This window comes from Oryctolagus cuniculus, chromosome 11 (genome assembly GCF_051225735.1).
Source record: "Oryctolagus cuniculus isolate XC-2025 breed Fujian yellow rabbit chromosome 11, ASM5122573v1, whole genome shotgun sequence".
NCBI lineage: Eukaryota > Metazoa > Chordata > Mammalia > Lagomorpha > Leporidae > Oryctolagus > Oryctolagus cuniculus.
Genome location: NC_142877.1, coordinates 33590334 through 33615342, shown reverse-complemented (window position 1 = coordinate 33615342; position 25009 = coordinate 33590334). Strand labels below are relative to the sequence as shown.

Here is a 25009-nt window from a genome sequence, read left to right as displayed (position 1 = left end):
GAATACAGATTTAAAACCTCCACTGCCTTTGATTTCAACACCTTCAGTGTGGCATGGCACTTAGCCCAACCACAAGTACAATGGAATTGGCAATTGGGTTCTCCTTTGCTTCTCCCCCACCCTTTGTGGGCATCTGATGTGAAATATAATTAGAACTATCACTTTTGAGAAACTCTGCGTAACCCACTACCATCGGGAAACTTGAGTAAAGATGGTGCTGATAGCTGTTCAGTTCAACAGTGCAGCCCAGTGCGTTTGTGCTCCGTGGATCTACTTTTCTCCTCCAGAGAAAGAGATCTACTTTATTAAAATGCAAAGTTAATTTTGTCAGCTCTCTATGTAAATAATTTCATAAATATTTAGTGAATACCACCTATGTGCCAGACAGGTGTTGTCCTTGGGTGTCTTGAACTCAAGAGCAGCAGCAAGCATCAGTGAAGAGAACAGATAATACACTTCCTCTTGTGGGGAGCTTTCATGCTAATGGTGAAAGAGCAACATTGAATGGCACACTCAGGAGAGAACTATGTGACCTAATGAGAGAAGATGATGAATTCTATGAAACACAGAAAGTAGAGCAGAATATAAAGAAGAGAGGAGGCAGGGATGGGAGAGTGGTATAAAGAGGTTGCAAATTTAAATAAAGAAGTCATGTAGAGACTCTTTGAGAAGAGAGATTTGAGCAAATACTTGAAAGACAGGAGAGAGATGCCCAAGCACTCCCTTGGGAGTTGAGGAACGAGGGCATGCAACAGCCCCAGGTGGGGTTGGTCTGGCTTGTTGGGGCCTGCAAGGTGCCCAGTATAGCTTGAGCAGAGAGTAGGTCAATGAGTGAAGGAAGAGAGCATACTGCAAAGTGGGACGGCTCATGTCAGATCTTGTAAGTTTTTAACTCCGAGGCAGATGGGTGTCACTGAAGGTCTTGAACAGAGAGGCAACTGAATTTCATTTATGTTCTAAAAATGTGACTTCAGCTGTCATGTTGAGAATAGATTATGAGTGGATATACATGACAGCAAGATGACCCATTAGGAGGCTCTTTAGAAATTGAGGCAGGAGATGATGGTGGCTTTAGCTAAGGTGGTTGCTTTGCAGTTGGCACTTTAAGAATTATAAAGATGAATTAACTGCTTAACAATATTTTTCAAGTCCTAAGGATTTTTATTATACCTAATAGACAAAAATAAATTAAAGAATTTTAATAGCTCATTATATACTTCCCAAAATCTAGGAGTTTTTGGATAATATGTACACTTCATAGAAAAATGGAAACAGATCCTTTTCAAACAGAGATAGAAGAAAATGTATTTCTTAGTTTATATACCAAAAACATGTATATACTGTTGGCTACTTTCTTTGACATGGATTCTATTTACAAGTATAACTCTCTAGGGCAAAAGCCATTGTGATACCAAAACGGTTAAACTTTCTAAGCCATCCTCCAACTGTATAAGGTAGTGTGTGTTTATGTATATGAATGTGTATATGTGTTTATGACATAGAAACTTTAAAAAACTATCTGAGCCTTGGTTTGTATTACAAACTGAAAGACTTCTTTATCAAATTAAAAGATTCTCCACAACAGTGATTATAATAAATGCAGAACTGCTGTCAATTGATTTTTGTTGACAGAAAATGCATAAAGAGGATTCCAAGTGGTTGATTTATTACACTAATTTGGCCTAAGGCATAATGCATGGAAATTAGAGAACATAACTTCTGCTCTTAGAAACTGCTTGCCTATTTTGAACTGGAACTTCAGTGTTTTCCAGCCTGGTGGTTATGTGCTGGCCCTTTTGTAATAACCTTTGCTCTGGTCTCCACACACTGCTTCAACAAATATTTCAAAGCAACTAATTCATTTCCTCCTTAGATTTTCTGCAGATAATATTTCTTAGGGTTGATTTTGGCCATCGTTTCCCTTAAAATGCTTATGGACATAGTAAAATAAGGTCATGGTTTCTGGAGGTCAATTACATTTTTACATTCTTTGCTTTAAAAAGTATTTGGAGACTGTGTTTGCATATTTTATTGCAGTTTTATCAAAGCAGGGCTTAAAACAGAAACTACAGATACAGTTTGGAAATAACACATCTAACAAGTATTAGGAAAATTCAAATAATCATGCCCAATAACAGACACATGGAAGTAGAAGTAAACCCAAAAGGTTTTCCATCCATTGTTGTGTGAAATTTTTGTTGGTAGGGCAAGGTGGTCAGAGGCAAGTCAATGGGGTTAAAGCTCATCTCTGAACTCCACCATCACCTGAACCAGCTGCTCTAGTAGGTGGAAAGCCTCTTTCCTGCCCCTCTGCCTTCTATTCAATGCATAGATCACCATACTCCCACAGAGTTTCTTCCTTAGGAAAGACAAACATGGATAAAGGAAGGGGAAAGAAAGTTTAGACAAATAAAATAAAAAGCAATCAATGGCATCCATATACATCTAAGTTGGAAGTTTATTTAAATCTCAAACTCAGGGTTGGACATTTTGCCTAGCTGTTAGGATGCTCACATATCAAATGGAGTGCCAGGTTTGATCCTTGCCTCTACGTCTTGACTTAGAAGTTTCCTTCTAAGGCATAGTCTGGGAGGAAGGGGCCATGGCTCAAGTAATTGGGGCTTTGCCACCCACATGGGTGACCTGTATTAAGTTCATGGCTTCCAGGTCTACAGGCATTTAGGGAATGAACCCATGGATTGGAGCTTGCTTTCTGCTGTGTCTCAAATAGATAAATAAATTAAAATTAAAAATTAAATAAAGCTCAATATTTTACCTTATGGAACCAATCAGCAACAGAAATCCATGAAGTAGACTTGGCAGTATCATGCTGACCTAAGGGCCAGCCTCTCTCAGCTCTCGCAATTTGTTTGCTTATTTATATTATAATCATATAATCTATTTTTAGGAGAAATTTAATGTTTTTCTAAGTAATAAGTTCTCTGATTTTTATGTAATACCATGATGGATTTGTAATATCCAACTTGACTCTGCTGAACTATGTTTCCCAGAGTTTCCCTTTCTGTGTGTTTTTGGTTCTGGTGTGCTACCTGGGAGACTCCTGAGGGTAGGAGAGATGACTATGGGGGCAATAGCCATTCTGTGTCACACACATGTTGTTGGCGATTTGTTGACTCACTTGGTTGTTGTGAAACAGTAGTTGTGCCCACAATCACTTCCCTTTCCCCTTGAGTCTTCCTTCAGTTGTCTGACCCCTGGGCCAAGTGGAGGGGTAGGTGTGTGTATGTGTGTTCAGCTCCATGGAAGAACGGTTTGGCTTCTGCAAGGTATCATAGTCACCAAGCCTGCTCGTAATCTTCCCTTCTGGACTTGCCTTCTGCCATGGTCCAGCATTATATCACATGATAGTCTCAGGAGACAGCAAAGAGCCAGCCCCCACAGTCACATCGGTCAATTCCCTATAGCACACATAATTTTTTATTGGTTTAGTTCCTCGCTTTGAATTCCAACCAATACAGATGTTAACAGATTCAAAAATTTTAGAAATTATGTGAGGACTTTTTATATCTGATAATTATTTGGGCCATCCTTCCCGCAAAAGACAAATTAAAAAAAAAAAAACTGAGTTCATTATAAAAAACAATCTTATTTAAAGACCTAAAATCCACAAAAAAGTTAAAGAATGACCAGACCTAAACTGAAGGGAATACTGAACCTAGATAAGTATTAAGCAAGGATGCTGATTTTTCCCTAAAGGCCTTTGCTATGGCCGAAAATTTTGACTTCATCTTTGACAGCCTTGCAGTGTAAGGAGCCTGTACTCCAAAATCCATGGCTTCCCAGAGGGAAGAGTCTCACAGCAACTCTCTACAATGAGCTGGGACATGCAGTTTATGGATTTGAATTTAAACCAAACCTAAAGTTAAAAATCCAGTGGATGGGTAGAATCACAGTTGAAACAATGAATTAGTGCATTGAAAAAAAAAAAGGTGTATACAGGACAGCAGGGAAAGAACATATGGAAAATACTGAGAACAGTTAAAAGAGAAAATGGAGTAAAGATTCATTTAATTTTTATGCAAATATATTTATATCATAAAAATATATATAAAATCCTGAAAAGGAAAAATTCATGTGTCATATGTGCTGAGAGGTTTTTTGGAAAATTTTATTATTTTTATTTCATTTGAAAGGCAGAAAGACATACAGAAAGAAACAAACAGAAAGAGATACTCCATGCACTGGTTGACTTTGCAAATTCCAGGGCAAGGCCAGGTTGTAACCAGGAGCCCAGACCTCAATGCAGGTTCCCCATGTGAGTGGAAGGGAACCAAGTACTTGAATTATGATCTTCTGCTTCCCAGGGATCACATCAATAGGAAGCTGAACTGGAAAAAGAAGAGCCAGGACTTGAAACAGGCCTCTTATGTGGATTGTCTGTCTTTCAAGTGCCATCTTAACCCCTGTGCCCGACGCCTGCCAAGAGTTGAAGGATTTTAAAAACTGTATGAAAGTTATCCATCCAGGCATCTCAAACACACATTGAGATACATTATAGAAAAATCGTACAAAATATAAAGGAAAAATTCTAAATGCAGTCCAAATGGAGGAAAACAATTATTTTCAAAAGAATCCCAGGAAAACCAACAGTGAAACTCTCAACACAACAATAAAACTAGAAGACCGTGGAATTTTATCTTCAATGAGCCTAAAGTAAATAACTGCTGACAAGAGAGTCTATTCCCAGTGGAACTATCATTCCAGAATGAAGAAAATGTGGATTCCCATCCACGTTAAACAAATAAAGCCATTTTGTGTGTACATGTGCACACACACATACACTCACACATAATCTAGAAGTTGACCTCCAGAAGACTGCATCAAAAGAACTTCTAGAGAACACACAAGACAACAACCTCAAATGGCACAAGAATATTTAGCATAGAAGTTTATGACCATGCAGAGAAGTCTAAAGGAACACTGATTGTCTGCTACTATAGAGTTATAATTTCTTATGGGTCTAAAAGTCTATAGGATTACAATGAATCTCAAAAATAAATTGAGTATTAAAACTATCCCCATATCCTGGCATTACCCAGAAGGAAACTCAATAGGTCCAAGTTTTATATGCAAGCAAATAAAGAGTAACGATATTCATATTTCAAAAAGGCAATACTTCCCATTGATAAAAATGAAAATGAAATTTCTTCTATAAACAAACTAAAAGTAATCCACTGTATAGGTCAGTCAAAACAACAATGAACCATAGTCTACATGCATCTAGTTCTTGACCTGTGGTCTAGCTTCTATAAGAAGTCCAATATGACCTCTGAAATGCTATGGGAAAATGGAATAATAAGCAGATAGGTTTATTTTGATACAAATGTTTTTAAATCCATGCATAGTTTTTTTCTTAATATACAATTTCCATGAACTTTATTTTTTAAAGATTTATTTATTTGAAAAGCAGAGTTAGAGAGAGAGAGAGGGAGAGAAGGGGAGAGGGGGAGAGAAGGGGGAGAGGGAAGGAGGGGGGATAGGGAGAGAGGGAGAGGGGGAGATGAAGGGGATAGGGGGAGGGGGAGAGGGAGGGAACAAGGAGGAGGGGGAGAGGTAGGGGTAGAGGGTTCTAAGGCCTGGGCGGGGGTGGGGTGTGGAGAGGGAGAGTGAGAGAGGGGGAGGGGAGGGAAGGGGGGAAGGAGGGGAGAGAGGCGGAGGGAAATGCTTCCATCCATTGGTTTACTCCCCAAATGGCCACAACAACCACGACTGAGCCAGGCTGAGGCCAGGAGCCAGGGGCTTCTTCCAGGTCTCCCACATGAGTGCAGGATCCCAAGCACTTGGGCCATCCTGTACTGCTTCCCAGGCACATTAGCAGGGGGCTGGATCAGAAGTGGAGCCATTGGGCTTGGAACCAGTGCCCATATAAGATGCTGGTACTGCAGGCTTGGGCTTTAGCTGCTTGAGCCACAGTGCCAATCCCCTATGAACTTTTTGAAGACCCTTCCTAGGTAACGCTAAGGAGCATCCACATTTCCCATCAGATAGTACAAGATTAGAGGAAGGAGGGAGACATGAATCATTTAAGTAAATAAGTTTTTACTTTAAATCCCCACATTAGTCTTTTCAACCTGAACACTGGGGGAAATGTCAGCCACATTTAGGCTTGTCTCGGAGCCCAGCAGTAGGTCCAACAAGACTCACTTCACATAGAGATGAGTCACTCACCCTGTTACAAAGATGTCACAGGGGAAATGAGGAAAATCAGTCTGTATTCCCGGGCTGGAAGGAAAAAAAAGAGCCAGCGTGATGAAATTTCTTTGGGAATAAATTAAAATGCCCTAAAGCTTCCTGGAATTCTTTCTTGATGATGAACTAAATTAAAACAGAAAACCTGTGTTCTAAGAAACATCAAAGACAAATTAAGTGTCAGAGCAAAAGTAAATTATACATTTATCGACTGTTTTATGAGGTTAGGGAGACAGTTCATTAAAAAGTTCCCTCAAAAGATGATTCTTCTTGTAACGAGAGTCAGTAGCTGCAAAGTGATCAATAGACATTGCAATATTTGAAGCAGATACAGGGTGACTCCTGATTAACAATGTTTCAACAAGTGAAAATAAATCTCTTTGAAGTACCCAAGAAAAAGGCAGAAAGTCCTTTTTATAATGGATCAATTTAGAGTTGAGCCGGATCACAAAAGGTGTGGTTTCTCTGTACTCACAATCCCAGGAATGCAAATCCCAAGGAAATCTATTATGTCACTGTGTGGTAGGATTGCCAGTGTTTCTTGCATCCACCTCCCTAGTTCTTCAGCTATGCATTTCATTAAAAGGCACACGCATATGAAACAAAACTGAAAGCTGCATACACTTGGTGGCTGACTCAAATATCTCACTGCTTAGGAAACATACAGAGAGACATTTCTCCAGAAAAGGAGCAGAGTGTTCTCCTTACAGAGTGTCTATTGTTGCTTATAACAATACATTTCTGTGGATACCAACACACAACATGACTTTATGTCAAGTTGAGGGCCAAAATACTTACCTATTGTATAAATTGTCCCAAGGGTACACTTACTTCCATTTTCTCCCAAGGCCCTAAAACATTACATGCAAAAGGAAAAGACTCTTGAATCTCCTTTTTTAATGGTAAAAAATGAATTTCTCATATGAAAAGTGCCTGGCACATGTTAAAAAATGAGACAATCTAAAATAAGCTTTGGAGCAGGCACTGGTTCAGTAGTTAAGAGCTCATTGGGACATCCACATTGCATTCCATATTGGAGTACCTGGGATCAAGTCATGGCTCTGCTTCCTGTTAATGTGCACCCTGGGAGGCAGTAAATGATGGCTCAAGTAGTTGGGTCCCTGCTACCCCCATGGGAGACCTGGATTCAGTTCCAAGTTCCTGACATTGACCTGGCTCAGCCCTGACCATTGTGCGCATTTGCGGAATGAACCAACAGATGTAAGATCTTTCTCTGTGTTTGTCTCTTTCTCAAATAAATAAAAATAAGCAAAAGTTAAGTTAAAATAAACTTTAACATTGTGACTGGCCAAAGTTGGCTCCTACCAGATACTAACTGGATGATACTGGCCATATGTGGAGAAGAAATGGAATGTTAGCTTGGTTTTTATCCAGATATATTCTCCAGTAACTCTTCTTTTGTAGAATAGAAAAAGTGTTGGGACTTAAATTGATCCTTAGAGATTGCAAGAACATTGTTCAGGAAAACGGTTAACAAATGTGTACTATGAGTTGATCTTCTTAGGTCGTTTGCTCTAAATCCAGCCAGGAGAGCCCCTCCTTACCATTGAGAACAGATGACTTTTACCAATTGGCTTTTTAAATTTCTTTCATTAAATTTTTTATTCCTGTTTGTTATTTGTGAAGGAGTTGTTGGATTACCAATGGCTTAGAAAATTATGTAGCTATGATTGAGGCTCAAAACAGCACTGAGAGAAAGCAGTAATGTAAAATAGGTTTTCTCCTTGATAAGGACAAGATTGGGGACATCAAACACAGTTTGAATAAGTTAGAATAAGTGACTGAAGAGGAAGTAAATTATTATATCCAACAATGTGGCAAAAAACCTGAAGAATGGGAAGAAATATTATTTCATGCAGCATATATATTTTGTTAAGTGAAAGAGTAGCTTTTACCAGTTTCTAGTTAGAACACTTATTTATCACCTTACTGAAGAAGGAATTCTACTCTCTATCACTGATGGCAATACCTAGCACACCTTTTTTTTTCATCAGAAGGTTGTGATTGTCTTTACCTGATATAATGTCAAATTCCTCCTTCAAAACTCAGTGATAGAATAGTTTGCAAATTTTTACATGTCATCAGATCACTGTCTTTGCATCTTTCTGACTGAACAGAACTGACTCAGTGAACCTGTTAGAGATATTATTGGTCAGTTTCCTGTCTTTTAGTTGTTCCTCCTTTCCTTTTGTTAATTTCCCTTCTTTCTATGTCAAGTGTCAAACACTGTTCCAATACTGGACGTGGACAGGGATGCTTTCAAAGCAGTGCTATTCCATTTCTATTTCCCACAATTACAGAAGCATCCATGACTACTCTGTCCGCCTGGCCTTTCCTGACTACCTGTTTGCCTCCATTTACTGTCCTGTGGTTTGCTCTCTGTTCATGCAGCCTACATTTGACCTTATTGTTACTCTACTGTGTACTGTTGCTACTCCTTGTCATTAACAATTCCCTTTATTAGTCAGTGTGGCCTACAATGGTAGCAGTTATTTCTTATTTTATTATTAAATTCATGGTTCAGGTTCCAAAGCAGAACATTTTTTAATCCCTGAAGAACACTCTTCAATAAATGCTTTAGTTTGACACGGAGCCAACGATCTTCAAGGAGAACCTTCAAGTCCAGACACAAGATAATCATAAGAGCAACCTCATGGGCGAAAAGCAAAGGGAAATCATTGTGGATAACTTTTACACTCAAAAGTGGGGACAAGAGAACTACTAAAAATTCAGGGAAATGAAAGTGGGCATCTGGCTTAACCTTTCTCACACAGGTTAAGACACTTGCATTCCACATTGGAATCCTTGGATTTAACCCCTGAACCCAGCTCTGGCTTCTGACTCCAGCTCCCTGCCAATGCGCAGTCTAGAAGGCAGTGGTGATGATTCAAGTAACTGGGTTCTTGTAGCCCATGGGGGAGACTCAGACTGTGTTACTGACTCCTGGCTTCAGTCCTTGTCCAGTCAAGGACTGGCTGTTGCAGGCATTTGGAGTGATTATTGTACACATGTTTCTTAAATTTTAGTCAAACCTGGATCCTTTACTCCAAGTATCTGAGCATTTTTAGAAGACTAATCCTGTGTAGAAATGTATTCCCACTAGGGATACATTCTGAGAGCCGCCCCAAGCCTTGGGATGCCTGAAACCAGGGGTAACACTAAACTCTCTGTAGACAATGTTTTTTACTGTATGCCTAGCAGCATTGCCACTCAGTACCAGAATTAATCTGTCCTTCCAAATTTTATACCTTGGTGCCTCCTTTGTATCCGTGCCTTTGCACTTTGGGGTAATAATTAAGTAAAAATAGAGTCCCTTGAACACAAGGACTGTGATTTCACTACAGCATATCTAATAACTAGAATAGTGACTAATAGAAAAGTGACTAACGAGGGTGATATAAACAGCATGGATATGCTGGACAAAGGGATAATTCATATCAAGGCAGGACAAAGTGGGATGAGAGATTTTATTATGCTACACAGAATAGCTGGCAATTTAAAACTTGTGAATTGCTTATTTCTGGAATTTTCCATCTAACATTTTCAAACCACAGTTGGCTGCAGGCAACGTAAAGGGTAGAAAGTGAAATCTCAGATTTGGGAGGGAGGGTTACTATGAGCAATTTCTGAAATTTTGTTACAACTGATTGCATTTCACTTAAGCCTAATCAGCTGAAGAGAACATCTAAATTGTATGCATGCATGAGAAATGTAACAGCAAGAAAGATAAGTAATTTATTTATTCTTACTTGAGATCTATATTGCTAAATGTAAAAACTTTTTAAAAAATTAAATAAATGTCCTGTGTAATAAATATGAAAGCAGAAATAACCATGAGGATATATTTAAAATTAACCACAGTAAATTAATAAGATGGAAGTTGGTGAACAGAATATACAATTAAATAAAATCGACACTTTTGAGCTTGTATAGACGGACAGTACATTTAGGTCAGATATTTTAAACTGCAGACAGAAGAACAGAAAAACTGAAATTCATATTTTTCCACCAATAGAAAAATATTCAGTGATAAATCAAAATTGAGATGTTGCTTGCTAACTTGAAATCAAGTATTTAATTTGTAGATATTTCATCTTTTGTTAATATTTATGAGTTGATTTATATAAGTTAAACTATCAGCATAAATTGATTTTAAGCTGAAGCCTCCGATAAACTGTTACTATGGAGGAAAATATTTTTTTTTCTAGTTCATGAGAATATTTTGTTAGATAAAATCAGAGTGGTTTTGGTACAGGCACCCTCTACTGGACAGAATCTGTCATTACAACATTATATCAGTAAGAGGCTTGGCTGGTCCCTGGTCACAGGGCTGCACACTCGAATCAGCTGGTAGGAAGAGTTTTAATAGTACCTGCACCAGAGCTACACCCGAGGCAAGTTGAAATCAAGTTTCTGCAGGTGGGTTCAGTGCATCTGTGATTTTTGAAAGCTCACCAGTTGATAATAAATACTTAGAATTGTTATAAAGATTTTTATTTTCATTGAGAACAATACATGAGTTTCACATGTGAGAACTTACTGTCACTGTGTGTGAAGTCCTTAGGTGAACTAGGAAGGTTTTATCTTAGCGAAATGAAATGCTTGTGTATTACTATTCAGTTTTGTTTACCTTGGGCTTTTCATCCAGGATCTGCTGCCTGATCTCCTTGTGTTTCTCCACGAGTTTTTCTTGCCGTTTACTCTGTGCCTCTTCTAACTATAAGAAGTTACAAGGAATATCATTTTCATCCACATGTTCAAGCATATGTTTTTTAAAAAATCAAAAGCATTTCAATCCATAGGCTATAGTAAAAACTGCCCCATAAGTGTAGGAGACTACATAAGTGTTGATGCTTGTGATAGGTACATAGAGGTTGGGGGTGGTGATCAATGAACTATACTTTTTATACTATTCTTACATTTTCATAACTGTTTGAACATTTCCTTAATGTTACAAAAAAAAAAAAAAAAAGATGGCCCTTGGAGGTTGCCATCTTCTCTACCACTGATGACAACTTACAGGTTCTTTAGGGACTCTTCCCATTTACATCATTATCCTGGGCTCCTGACCTTGGAAATGGTTCTTGACTGTCTATCTTTAGATGGACACTTGTATGGAGTAGTTTGCAACTGAACTTGTGGAAACAGTGATTATAGAGTGGCTGCTGCTGAAGAGCCGTCACACGGGTTGGCATTTTCTTGCAGAAGCTCACAACCAGGTTGCCAAATGCTAACCCACCATTTGCAAAAGAGAGAGAGTGATGAACCCACATACCCTTTTGATGTACTGCACCACCTCCTGGATGTATGACCGGATCATCTCTGTCTTCTCCCTAAAAGCAAATGATGCAGAGGTCCTTAGACAAACTCATCCAGAATAGACAAACATGAGAATCTCAGAGATTAGAGTTTGCAGAACTCTCAACCTCCTTACTACAGCTGCTGCAAGAAGGTGTGATTTGCCAGCCTCTGGTCAAAGGTCAAGTTCCTCCAGAGGCACAGGCTCTGTTTTCACAAAAGGTCAGCGAGGTTTCCTGACAGCCCTGTAAGTGAGGATTTAGCCTCTCCTGGAAGGTATCTCTTGACTTAATATTTACATAAAATGCTCTTGGTGCCCCCAATTTTTTATTGATCTACTTTTGTTTGAGAGTTCACTGTTAAAAATCTTACATAAAGGGATCTTCTGAAAGGTTAATTAGAGGAGAAACTTCACAGAGGGGTCTCTGGTCAAGAACCTGTTACTCATACAGAATAAAATGCTTCTCAGATAAAAGGTGGGGAGAGGCAGCCCTTCCTACTCACTCTTCCATCTGGCTTCTGTCTTTGCATTTAGCTTCTGTTATCTTCTCCTGCCTCTTTTTATCCATCTTCTTCTTTAACTCCTTCTTCTCTCTGCAGTCAAAATAGAAGTAAAAGGGGAAAAAATGGCAAATCATGGCAATATGTGTTTAGTAAACTTATATACTAAACTTATATATGGCAAAAGGAATGAGGACTTACTTCTCACAGATTTCTTTGAGCTTCTTTAACTGATTGTTCTGACATTCTTCAGCAACATCTGTCAACTTTTGAATGAGCTGGGGGGAAAAAAAGGCCAGTTTGTTGTTTTACAAGATCATAAATACAGCTGCCTCCTCCACTCCCTACCAGAAACATTATTACCTTTTGTAAGAAAATCATGGATATGTAACAGTAACTAAAATTGCCAGACAACTAACATCAGCAATGAACACATAATTTAAAACCATCCTATGATCTAAGCCTATGGGTTTTCATATGAAATTGTTCTTATCTGATTTAAGTAAGCAGAACTCATTACTTCGTTGTGCAAGTGACTGTACTCTGGCTCAGTGCAAAGACAACTAACAGTGCAGACTCAGGTCCCAATTTCTACTCCTTGATGTTCAGGAGAAGTTGTCCCTAAAAAGGTGGTAAGGCATCCAAGAGAAACAGCTACTACGACTTATCTGAGTGGATAGAGCTATTAATCTTATTAGGTAGACTGACTTCCATCATGTGCACAATGGGCCTGCTTTGTATTTGCCATTTGGTGCAATCTTGAACAACCCTTTCTTCTTTATCCATGCCTTCCTTACTCATCCCCAGAAATGCCCGCTTTAAAATTAATCAGTAGCCTTCTTTTCTACAATAGCCTGTTTTCAGAGACAGTCCCCTTCCTGTCTCTAAAGTTTCTTTTAGCCAATCATATTCTGATTTCCAACCAGTAAGCAATGTAACCTCTGCCCCTTTACTGAAAACCCACCTTTTGGGGGCACGCCAATGGGATGCTCACTGTTTAACACATAAATTCTGATGAGAATTTGACCAGTTTGGGACACTTCCCAGGACTCATTGAAAGTAGTTGGGGTTGTGTTTTCTGGGCCTAAATCACTCATATTCTGCTCTGAATCCACCTTGCATTAATCTTTTTACAGATTCTGTTTATTTCCATCATCAACTTACTAAAAATGTGATTTGGAGTAAGGACCTATATTTCCTGAAACTATATTTTTTGGTGATAAATGGGATTATCAATTCCTTTATCTCTTAGAAGAACTCTGGAGCTTCAAATAAAAATGAGTATGATAAAAATGGAAGGAACAGTCAACAATGAGTTATAATTCTTAGTTTCTAGCTATCATTAATAGTTCAATTGCTTCAGGAATGGTATGAATTACTCAGCCTAGAAGTTTATGTTTGTGTCTTTGTGTGTGTGGGTGACTCCCAGTTGATACAAAGAACATCAGAAATCTTTCCTTGGCCACCACTGAACCTTGAATACATCACTGTGCATGAAATTATTTTATTATTTTTACCTATTATCAAACCAAGCTTTCAGAGGGCAATAGCAGTGTTTTCATACCCTTGGTATTCTGCACAATTGCTATTTAGGAGACAATTAATGCTTCTCAAAGGGTATTTATTTATTTGAAAGGCAGAGTTATAAAGAGATAGAAGAGATTGATTGATCGATCGATCTTCCATCAGCTGGTTCACTCCCCAAATGGCTACATTGCCTAGGGCTGGGCCAGGCCAAAGTCAGGAGCTTCTTCTGGATCTCCCAAGGGTCCAAGAACTAGGGCCATTTTTTTTTATGTTTTCCCAAAGGGAGATGGATCAGAAGTGGAGCAGCTAGGACTTGAACTGGCACCCATATGGGATGCTGGAGCTGTAGGCTGTAGCTTAACCTGCTGCATCACAATGCCAGCTCCACCTGAAGGTAATTTTGTCAGCCAATTTCCTCTTTCTTTATTCTGCATGAAGAATCTACAGAACCTTTTTCAATTTTTCAGGCAGCTGTAGCAAAACAACCTCAACCCCACTTTTTGGAGCAGCAAATAGATTCTACAGACTTTCCTTGAAAGGCCCCTTTGCTGCTGTCCAAAGATGGAGATTCTCTTTCCCAAAATCATATAAAGCAAACTAAAATGACTAGGCAGTATAATTCAGCAAATATTCATTGATAATTTATATATGCTGCACAGCTTGAATAGCTTTACATGTATTAACATTTACTTTTGAGGGTTACCCTATTAAGTCAGTATTATCTTCAACTTACAGATGAACACAAGAGCTCACATTCTAGGATGAAGATCACAGACCTGGTCAGTGGCAGAACTGGGAAAAGACACTGAGCTTAGACCTCATGGCTCATGACCTTCACTGTCCTATGTCACCTTTTTAATATTTAAGTTCTCAGACAATAAATCAAGGAAGCAATTCTCTTAGAGAATTATAATAAATAATCCATATTCCTTTACCTTTACATGAAATTTGATGTACTCCTCTATGAAGTGAATTAAGTCTGAAATACTATTAACTGGTGCTTAGGTCAGCAGAAAGATTGATTATTGAAAACAGTTGTAATTAAAGAAATCATGAACTATTAGTGAATTGTGAACTGGTAGTGCCATTCTTCCTTCATTTCTATTTCTAAGATGAAAAAAAAAATACCCTGGTGCCTTCAATGCTGCAGTGCCCTATATGCACATTCTTCAATTCTACAGTTTCATTTCTGCTCCAACATCTGAAATTCACTTCATTTTGTGTTAGGATTGCAAAAGTGTTCTTTTACACTTTTGGATATTCCTTGGGACTTAACTTTCATTATTCTATAATTCCTAAAATTATTAGGTTCACAGTGTCCTTAGGAGCCCTGTAATTTTTTGAAACATTATTTGCTTATTTTATTTATTTTCATTTTATTTGAAAGGCAGAGAGACAGATCTTACATCCATTCATCTCCCCCCAAATGCCTGTAACAGCTAGGGTTCAGCCAGGACAAAGTCAGGAACCCAGAACTCAATCTGGCAGGGACCCAAGTACTTGAGCCATCACCTGCTGCCTCCTAATATATGCATTGGCAGGAAGTGCCATTGGAAGTGGAGGGGCCAGGAGCTGATCCAGGCACTCCAGTATGGGATGTGGGCATCCCAAGCATCATCCTAACCACTGCTTCAAACATCTACCCCTCAGCAACTTTTATGACATCCTTGGGCTAAAAGAAATAAAAAAGCAATTCTATCTATTAGTTAACTCTAAACAATTTAATAGTAATATTTCACAGTGTGTCTGGCAGATGTTGCTGTTTCCTTCCAAAATGTAAGATGTCCCACAATTCTCCTGTGGATTTAATGTGGTACCCCAGAATGCCTTGGCACACTGGTAATCATGACTTTATCCTCTTGAATTCATGCCAGTTCCAACCACTCTCACACCAAACTCTCCTTAATTTCCACGGTCAAAAAGAATTACCCCAGTCACTCATTTTTCTTTCCCATTATCCTAGGGGCTTCATTTCATTTCAGCATCTCCAAGTGCCTGTTGACTAATGCTAGCTGAGGATGATTTGACACCACCTCTATCTCAACATTTCTGCAAGCGAGCTTAGATTTCTAACTCACAGAAGACAATCAATTGTATTTCCCCCTTTTACCAAGTATCATCATTTAGCTTAAAAGTGTACAATGCCTTCTGCTTCCCTCTTAGGTACTTCTCTATCTAGGCAATCACAGTGATTTGTTAGTTTCTCCTGTTCCCCTGTCTCTCATGGCTTTGTCTATCCTTTGCCTTCCCCCATCAGTGCTTTCTCACATGATACACTCTTACTGCTGAACTTAGTCCAACATGGCTATTGCTTGTAATCAAGAGAATCTGACAGAAAGTAGAAATTAAACATTTCTCTGCTTAAACTCCAGTTAAGAAAGAGGAACCTTTGATTTTTGGCTCAGGGTTTTATTGCATGAGCTATAAAAATAGGACCCTGAACAGTTTTTAATAGAATAATTGAAATATTTTCTTTCTTAATTATTTAGTTAACTGATAGGCAAAGTGTACTAACTTGTGGTGTATTTGTTAGTGGCAAGCCATACTCAAAGAGCCATTGAATCATGTTCTAATCATAAAATTAATTTTAAAAAAACTCTATTAGAGGCAGAAAAGAACCACACATTAATTCAAAATTCCTTGGAAACAAACCAGGAGGGTATGTGGTAAATTGAAGTGAGGTAAACACATTTAACTTTGACTTTTATTATTACCTTTCTTTTGCCCAGAGAGACAACTACTTGCCTGTTTATCACTCTACTCACTCAATGTTCCAAACCATTTAAGGAGTCAAAAGAAAAACACTGGGGAATACAATTTCACGCTTGTTCTCAACTCCATGCTAAATTTCTCTTAGTTTAGTCACTTGAGAATGAGAAATGGTTTCCATGGAAGAGGATTATTCCTTAAAAATAACTCAAAAGGGATCAAAGAAATGTGGACAGAAATTGGCATGTTTTATCTCTTTTAAGAAGGACAAAAATTTGGAAGGTGGGAAAAAGCGAAGCATAAAATCTTCAGAGTTAGGCACAATATATCTTCCTTCCCTGTCCACAAATATACAGACAAGAATCTGCTACTCAAAGCAGCCAATCTAGGATTTTTACTTTAAACTGTTTACTTTTCATCTACAAAAAAATTAACGTGTAATACACTTGAACTAAGTGTAATACACTTGAACTAAGTACCTACTGACTAAACAAATTATTAACAGTTTAAAAACAAAGTTGATGTTTACCTTAGGTGTTTTGGCCACTGAAACTGAGAAATATTCGTTAATTCATTCAATGAATGTTTACTGAACAACTATCAAGTGCCAGATACAAGCTGAACATCTGTAATAAAAACACCTGAAACCTTTAGTGTTCCAAAAATCTACAAGTTTTTGAGTGCTGATATGTTGCCACAAGTGGAAAATTCCATACCTGACCTCACGTCACAGTCAAAACACAGGCACATCAAAAAATATTTCATAAAATTAAATTCAGGGGGCCAGCATCATGGCACAGCAGATTAAGCTGCTTATTCTGTTGATAACATCTGATATCAGAATGCGGGATTGAGATACCGCTGCTCTGCTTCATCCAGCTTCATGTCAATGGGCCAGGGAAGGCAGAGGAAGGTGGCCCAAATGCTTGAATTCCTGCCAACCATGTGGGAGATCAGGATGGAATTCTTGGCTCCTGGCTTCAGCCTGACTTAGCCCTAATTGTTGTGACCATTTGGATAGTGAAACTGGATGGAAGATCTCTCTGTTGCTCTGCCGTTCAAATGAACGAACGAATAAATTCAAATGAGTGAATAAATACATCTTTGAAATTAAATTCAGCTTATGTATGGAAGGTATATATGGAATATAAGTGATTTTTTTCCTTAGACCTCATTCCTCACTCCTTATATATATATCTCCAAGATAAATTTCTTACATGTATAACACTTATTACAAACTTTTAAAAGAAACCAAAATCTGAAACCCTACTGCTTTCAAGCATTTTGGATAACAGGAATTTAACTCATCCCCTGCTAGCAGCATTGATCATACAGCTGTGAGCAGGAAGGGCCTGATTACGTGGAGTTCACATGTTCCATTAATTTCCTTCCTTTTTTAGAAGGAGAAAGTTTTGGACTAAAAGGGCAACCGCCTCAATTGTTCTTTGAGGTATTCTTTCATATCTATGAAATTATTATTTTTTAAAAGTTTCCATAGCTGAATTGAACTTGTTAGTTGTTTATTTGGAACTATTTTTAGTTTGCTGGGCAAAGAAAGAAATGAAAATGAAAATCTGGCCAAGACTCAAAATTCAATGTAATGTTGGTTTTTAAAGATGTATAAAGATGTATTTTGGAACCTGGACTCTGTGTGTGTGTGTGTGTGTGTGTGTGTGTAAGAGAGAGATAAAAAGAGAGAGAGATTGATTAAATGTCTTGTTTTTAAAGCAAGAGATTTGATAAAGATAACTATAATGTAGATGCTTTATTTTGCCAGTTAAAACTGTGCTTGGATTATGACATCTCTATTCTCTGAACCTGGTTCCCTTGTTAAAAACTGTAGGGATTTAATTAGCCCTAAAATTACTTTGATAAATTAATTGTTGTAAGTTTTTTGGACTCAATAATGTTTTAAAATATCCTCAAAGTAAAAAACAAAACAAAACAATATATGACCCTATATATTTAATGAAAAAGAAAGTCTTACTGAAATGGCTCATATATGTAGTTTTAAGGAAGAATTTACAGTAGACCAAGGAATTACCCTGCTACAATTATGAATACTAATGAAGGTATTTGCGAGAGCCATTGAAAAGTAGGTGTAATGGCAAGCATTTGGTGCAGTGGATAAGATGCCACTTGGGATGTCTGTATCCCATATTGCAGTGTCTGTTTCAATTCCAGCTCTTCTCCTGATTCCAGCTTCCTGCTAAGGCATATCTTGGGAGATAACAGTGTTGGCTCAAGTGGTTCAGTCCCTACTATCCCCCCAGCTCCAAGTTTCTATGTAGCCCAGACCTAATTGTGGCAGGCATTTAGGAAATGAACCAGAGGATGGGAGATTTCTCCATTTCTCTCCTCTTCCACCCAAGTGTGTCTGTTTCTCAAATAAATAAAAAATATTAAAATTTAAAACCAGAGAAATAGGTATGGAATTACAAATAATACAATTAAATATTTCTTGATTGAGAAGAAAATGAGAAAATATTTGTATCTGATCAAATTAAATGAGATGATATCTGACAAAACCCACTGAAAAAACAAACACCAAAATCACCAAAATTTTAGGATAAGGCTATATAATTCTAAAGATGAGACACTACTTAATTTACAATAAATTAAGTAAACATTATTTACCACTCATATAAGGGAAGATAGGAATACATTTCAAATGGATGTTTTCATGTAATTAGCAAAGGAAACCTGACTAAATGACATGAGAATTGTCTCGATTTGTTTAGTAATCTGGGATAATAAATCATGGGCTATCAACAGTGTGTTTGGAAGCTAGAGTAAGAAAAGACAAAAGTCACAGCATGTTAGTTTCTCCTGTTCTTAGCACCGAATATATAACTTTAGTGACTCTCACTTGCCAGATGTCATGCAATGAATTCTGTAATTCCAGAGGGTACAAACTAAGTTCTCAGATTATGGATCCTATTTTGGAATTCTCCTGATGCCAGAATCTCTATTCTTTCCTAGTTTCTTTACATAGACACAAATCAAAGCTATCCTTTGCTCTGCCTTTGGGTATGGTTCTATTTACTGAATTTTTCTTCCTAATGTTTCCTATTCAACAATTATTACCATAAAAATACTAAGAACATTTCCAGTAAGCACAAAATGGAAAGAAAAATCAAAGTTGAAAATGTCAGTTGTTTTAAACTAATTCTCTTATTATTCTAATATATGTGAGAGTTGGTCTTCTCCACATTCTATAACTTAAGGGAGACTAGCATTGTACTCAGAGGGATAAATTTATAAAATTTAAATTTTATAAATATTAATCCATTCAAAGGGGGTAAAATAGCTTTTTTATATATTTATTTGAAAGTGAGAGTTATGGAGAGGCAGAGGCAGAGGCAGAGAGAGAGAGAGAGAGAGAGAGAGGTCTTCCACCTACTAGTTCACTCCCCAAATGGCTACAACAACCAGGGCTGTGCCAGGATGAAGTCAGGAGCTAGGAGCTCCTTCCAGGTCTCCCACATGAGTGGCAAGGGCCAAAGCACTTGGGCCACCTTTTACTGCTTTCCCAGGTACCTTAACAGGGAGTGTGATTGGAAATGGAGTAGCTGGGACTCGAACTGGAGGCCACATGGGATGCCATGATGCAGGCACTAGCTTTACCCATGATGCCACAGTACCAGCCCCCTTAGCTGAAATTATATAACTTAAAGTGGAAGTCTCCTAAATCCTGTGCAAACTGTCCTTTGGTAAAGGATAATGACTGTATTCCAGGTGTCATTTTATGTTTTTGTATATTGTTTTATTGACTTTCACATCCTCTGAGGGCCATGTAGATATTTTTTAAAAAAATTATCACATTTCTACAATGCTCCCTGTATGCACAATCTTTGTATTATGACTTGAAGCTGCAATAAGTAAGAGATGGGATTTATTTCCCTAGCTCTTGACTTTGGGCAAGTTTTATGACAAGAGAATGAGAAAGAAGTTACGAGACTTCTGAAGAGACCTTGCATGCTTCCACTTGAACAAGCCCATGTTAGCCCACTGGATGGGCACAGACAGAGCTGCAGTCACCTACATCTATCTAGCCAACAGGCAGTCAACCTCCAGAAGCAGAATCCCTAGGGGAATGCCAGCTGAGCTCAAGATACTGAGCGATTCCAGTCAGGACTACAAGAATCATCCAGCAGAGTCAAGTGCAAATGGTTGATACGTAGAATCATGAGCTAAACCTTGTGATTTGTTATGGCACAAAGCTAACTGATAAATACAGAAACTATTAGGAGGTCAGTTTGACTTCACAAACCTGCTCTCCTTATCAAGGTAAGCCTCTGAAGGAAGGAGCCATAACTAGGTGTGGTGCACACCAAGTCCCTCTGCCAGAATGTGAACCACAGCAGGCCTTCAATAATTTTGGTGAATGAATGATGATACAATACCATTAAATATTCTCTGTCTTATCTAACTCCCTAATAATAGTAGTATTAGTAGTACAGCATGGATTCTGTGGGTCAAAAGAATAGGACACAACAGAAAAATAGGAAATAGAAGTGAATGCTCAATACATATATGGAAATATTAAAATATTTGTCATTAGATAGCCCATGGGTACACGGGTAATGAATATCAGACTCTACTGGAGGCAGTGCTCTTTGGCACAGCTTTTGTGGAGACCAATTTTCCAGGACAAGGACAAGGCTCGGCATAGTCTCAGAAATAAGAAAGACTAAAATAACTTAGAATCCATCAGTTGGGAACTAGAAAAAGAAATTAAGCTACATTCATACAATGAAATAGAGCTACTAAAAGTATTAAAATTTATATGAAAAATTGTCTGTGACATAATGTTATGTGAAAAAATATTTGAAGACAGTATATGGATGTGTGTATACATATGTATGAATTATATATACATGTGTATATATATATATATATAGTATTTCCAAATGTTCATTGAAAACTGGAATTAAAAGTATGAATTTGTTTTGGTAGAAGGAAATTTTCCAAATCCATGCACAGTTTTTTCCATACTACACATCTTCCATGTACTATAAAAAAAGACTTTTTTGGCATCAAGGAAGTTTTTAGCACCAAAATAAATTTATGCTTTTAATATCATTTTTGCATAAACTTTTGAAGTACCTGTGTGTGTATGTGTGTGTTTGTATGTGTATGTAGGTATACACATATGCATCATAAACTTCATTAGGGTAATGATCAAGAAAATTGACTTATAAGAGCATAATTTGACAATTCATTTCTTATTTCTCTACTGATATTATTTAATTTCTTGATGGTAGAAAACAAAATTTGGGGGAAAGTTAAATCATTTATTTTTCAAGAAAAGTGAGAAGCATTTGGTGGAAGACAGATAACACTGCAGCAACTAAGAGGAGAAATGTCTCCTGACACAGCAACAGCTCCTGGCAATCACACTGCAGCCAGGCAACTACAGAAGGGAGAAGGTTCTAGAGTGGCTCCCAAAGAGCAGGAACAGCACACGGCACAGACAGAAGTCATCAGAAGGAAACAGTGGTTCCCTTAGGATGCAGCTGGATGTCAACACTGTAGTGCACTTTTATATTTGGAAGATACATTTTCTAGCTAACTCATGGATTGCACTTAAATAGGCTTTCTTTAGAAAACAAGTTTTACCTTGTTATTCCTCCTTAGAGTTCAATGAGGTGAGAATATTTCTTAGTTCTATTGGAGAACTGAGAAAACTGAATCTCCAAACATTTTTGCAGCAACTCAGTGGGGGATCAGTGGTCTCAATGGAATCTGCTTGACTCTCAGCCCCCCGAGTCACCACTCTTGTCCTCACGGGCCATACCATTCATGGCTGAGCAGGATTCACCCAGAACTTTCAACCTAAAACATAGCTTTCAGTTCCCTGGGATTGCCAGGAACTTAAGTTAATAAGTACTGTAATGTTGGTTTGAGTTCTGGAATGATTGCCAGTAAAACAGGAGGAAGTGTAAGAAAAATATGAACCACAGGGTCAATGGAAGAATGGGAGAAATGAATGAGATTAGAACATATGGGAAACTTAGACTACAAGGAAGAAGAGCAAAGACAGGAAGCAAAACAAAGCAGACCAAAACAAGGCTTGTCAGGTGATAAAGTGAAAGAAAATGAGATCTCTTTGTGAAGATACTAAAAAGGAGCAAGAAAAAGAAAATGGTGGACCAAGCACTTCTGTAACAGAGAAGCAAACCCCTCAACATCACCACAGAATCCCCTTTCATTTGGTTGTGCATGTTGAGCCTGGATTGTGATGCTGGTGCCAAATACTAGGAGTGATCAGGAACCCTCAGATCCCCTATGCATTTCCATCAGCAAAGTCACTTTTAAAATTGCAACCTGATCCTAATGGTATAAACAAAACACAGGGTTGATCAATGGCAGGTAATGAAAAGACAGACAGATAAATCACAACAGGTTACCCAACTCTGCAGTTCAAATCCTGGAGCAGCAGTCAGAGATCTTAACTGGGGTGCAAAGCCTCCTAAGCTATTCACAGAGATTTCAGGGTACACAAGAACTTGAATGGGGTGGGGGAGCTCCCACCTTTATTTTCACTCGGCTTAAATTAGATTAACCATTTCCTTCTATTGTGAATTTAGGCAGGGAACCACAGGAGCAATTTGTACAGAAGCTGTGATTTTGTCACTAACAGATATCTATACAGTTTGATGATTAAGTATGAAGAATAGAGAGCATACTGGGATTTATTGTCCCATTTCAACCAAACAAAATTTTAGGCTGACTCTAAACTATATTTGGGGCAAAACTAGAATTGGTGAGCTCTAAAACTGTGCTTATTCAACTGGAATGTGTAATAAGCCATCTGAGACTTTTTTTTTTGTTTTTAAAAGATTATCTACTTGAAAGGCATAGTTAGAGAGAGAGAGAGCACGCGCACGAGCGAGCGAGATTGATTTTCCATATACTGGTTCACTCCCAGTAGTCACTACAGTCAGAGCCGGGCTTGTCCGAAGCAAGGAGCCAGATGTCTCCTCCGGGACTCAGACATGGGTGCAAGGACCCAATTTGGCCATCCTCTGTTGCTCTCCTAGGCACACCAGCAGGGATCTGGATCTGAGATGGAGAAGCCAGGGCTTAAAATGCCCACATGAGATGCCAGCGTCATAGTGGCAGCCTAACCCGAGACTCTTTTTAAACCAATTTATGATTTAGCAGGTATGGAGTAGGGCCCGACACTGGAGTGTGTAACAAAACTCCCAGGTGATTCAGGGACCACACTTTGAGTAACCAGGCTATAGAGCTATTTGGATGCAAGACTGTAGGGATACAATTCTTTATTTGGACAGGTACAAAGTCTAAGAAGTTTTAGCGTGTTTGGAGATTGATGGGAATTTTACATCTCCTTTGTTAATGTGAAAAATTGCTCCAAAAATACTCTTTAGGCAGGTGTTGAATTGCCGCTTGGAATGTCCATATCCCATATCAGTCTCTGCTATGCTTCTTTTGATCCAGTATCCTGAAAATGTGCATCCTGGGAAGCAGCAAGTGATGGCTCAAGTACTTGGGTCTCTGTTACCCACACAGGAGTTCTGGCTGGAGTTCTAGGTTCCTGGCTTCAGGCGGGCCCAGCCCTGAGTATTGTAGTCATTTTGGGGGGAGTGAGACAGTAGAGAGAAGATCTCTCTCTGCTTTTTGAATAATTAAAAATAAATAAACATTAAAAATATTCTATTGGCATAGATCAATTTTAGGTAGGAAAATTGTTACCACCTCTGTGCTTCTATATAAATTTACTGATACCTTTATTATTACATTTGTCACTCGGTATTGAAACTGCTTGCTATACCCACTGAGTGTGCACAGTGATCATGTTTTCTTAATTTTTATCTCATCTATCAGGATGTTGTACAAATACAAAATTTGCACTAAGCATTCGTAAAGGAGTTTATTGATGCTATGGCTTCTTTCTTAATCCTTGAGCTGTGGATATCCCTAGTGACATGTATGGTCCTTAACCAAAGCACACTGATATTTAATCCCAAAGCAATGTTGGAAAAGAAAATATCTTCCACTTAATTTTCTTCACGAAACACCCCCATTTTATCTAGGGGCTACTCATTTTGAATTACAATTCCATTTGTTTAATTCAGTCTGGAAGGCCTGTTCATCATGCAGAAGCACCACCAATGATATGCACAGAACTGAGACTTCTAGGTGCTTTTCAGTCAAAAGATTTCCTGACAACAATCTATGGTTATGGCAAATGGAGTTGATAGCAGCTGTGGTACACATATTATGGCTAAAGGCATGCGGTAGAAATTGTGGGTGCCCATATGGCCACAAAAAAACAAACAAACAAACAAAAAAAACAAAAGCAAAACTGTATGATTCCAAATCCAAGGTATTTGGACCTCAGCCTTCTTAACAAAGACCTCCCATGATGACAGGTGTGTTCAAAAGGCACTGGGGCTTTATCTAGAACCCAGTTACACAATTGCAATGCTGAAAGTGTGAACATTTTGAGTAGGCTGCTTACATCTAGCCTGGATGGGCCAGGCTGGCTTGGACATGTAATTATATATTGTAACGGTATATAAATATAGGTATACATTTTACACATTTCAAATGCAGAGTGATAGAGGAGGAGAGAGAGACAGGTGGATCAGGAAAGAAAGAAGGAAATAAAGAAAGGAGGAAGAAAGGAAAGAAAGAAAGGGAGGGAGGGAAGGGAAGGGAAGGGAGGAAAGGAGAAAAGAAAGGAAAAGGAAAAAAGCGAGAGAGAAAGAAA

General features: G+C 38.3%; 1 protein-coding gene and 1 long non-coding RNA gene across 7 annotated transcripts in view; one reads left to right on the top strand and one right to left on the bottom strand.

The window, feature by feature from the left end:
* PLCB1 (phospholipase C beta 1) overlaps positions 1 to 25009 on the bottom strand; it is a 792589-nt gene that overhangs the window by 99588 nt on the left and 667992 nt on the right. For 3 of the 6 annotated variants that reach the window (XM_051846235.3, XM_008256382.5, XM_089307273.1), the window contains 4 exons: positions 12232 to 12308; positions 12034 to 12123; positions 11507 to 11564; positions 10862 to 10948 (listed from right to left, as the gene is read on the bottom strand). In XM_051846235.3, coding sequence (XP_051702195.1) covers positions 10862 to 10948; positions 11507 to 11564; positions 12034 to 12123; positions 12232 to 12308 — 312 coding nt within the window. Of the gene's footprint in view, positions 1 to 6189; positions 6244 to 7011; positions 7062 to 10861; positions 10949 to 11506; positions 11565 to 12033; positions 12124 to 12231; positions 12309 to 25009 lie in introns of those variants that run through there. The other 3 variants (XR_016215911.1, XM_089307272.1, XM_089307271.1) reach the window with 2 other exon arrangements.
* LOC149123405 (uncharacterized) overlaps positions 10539 to 25009 on the top strand; it is a 43281-nt gene continuing 28810 nt past the window's right edge. Inside the window, exon 1 of the long non-coding RNA XR_016215912.1 lies at positions 10539 to 10650. This is a non-coding gene — a long non-coding RNA (uncharacterized LOC149123405). The remainder of the gene's footprint in view (positions 10651 to 25009) is intronic.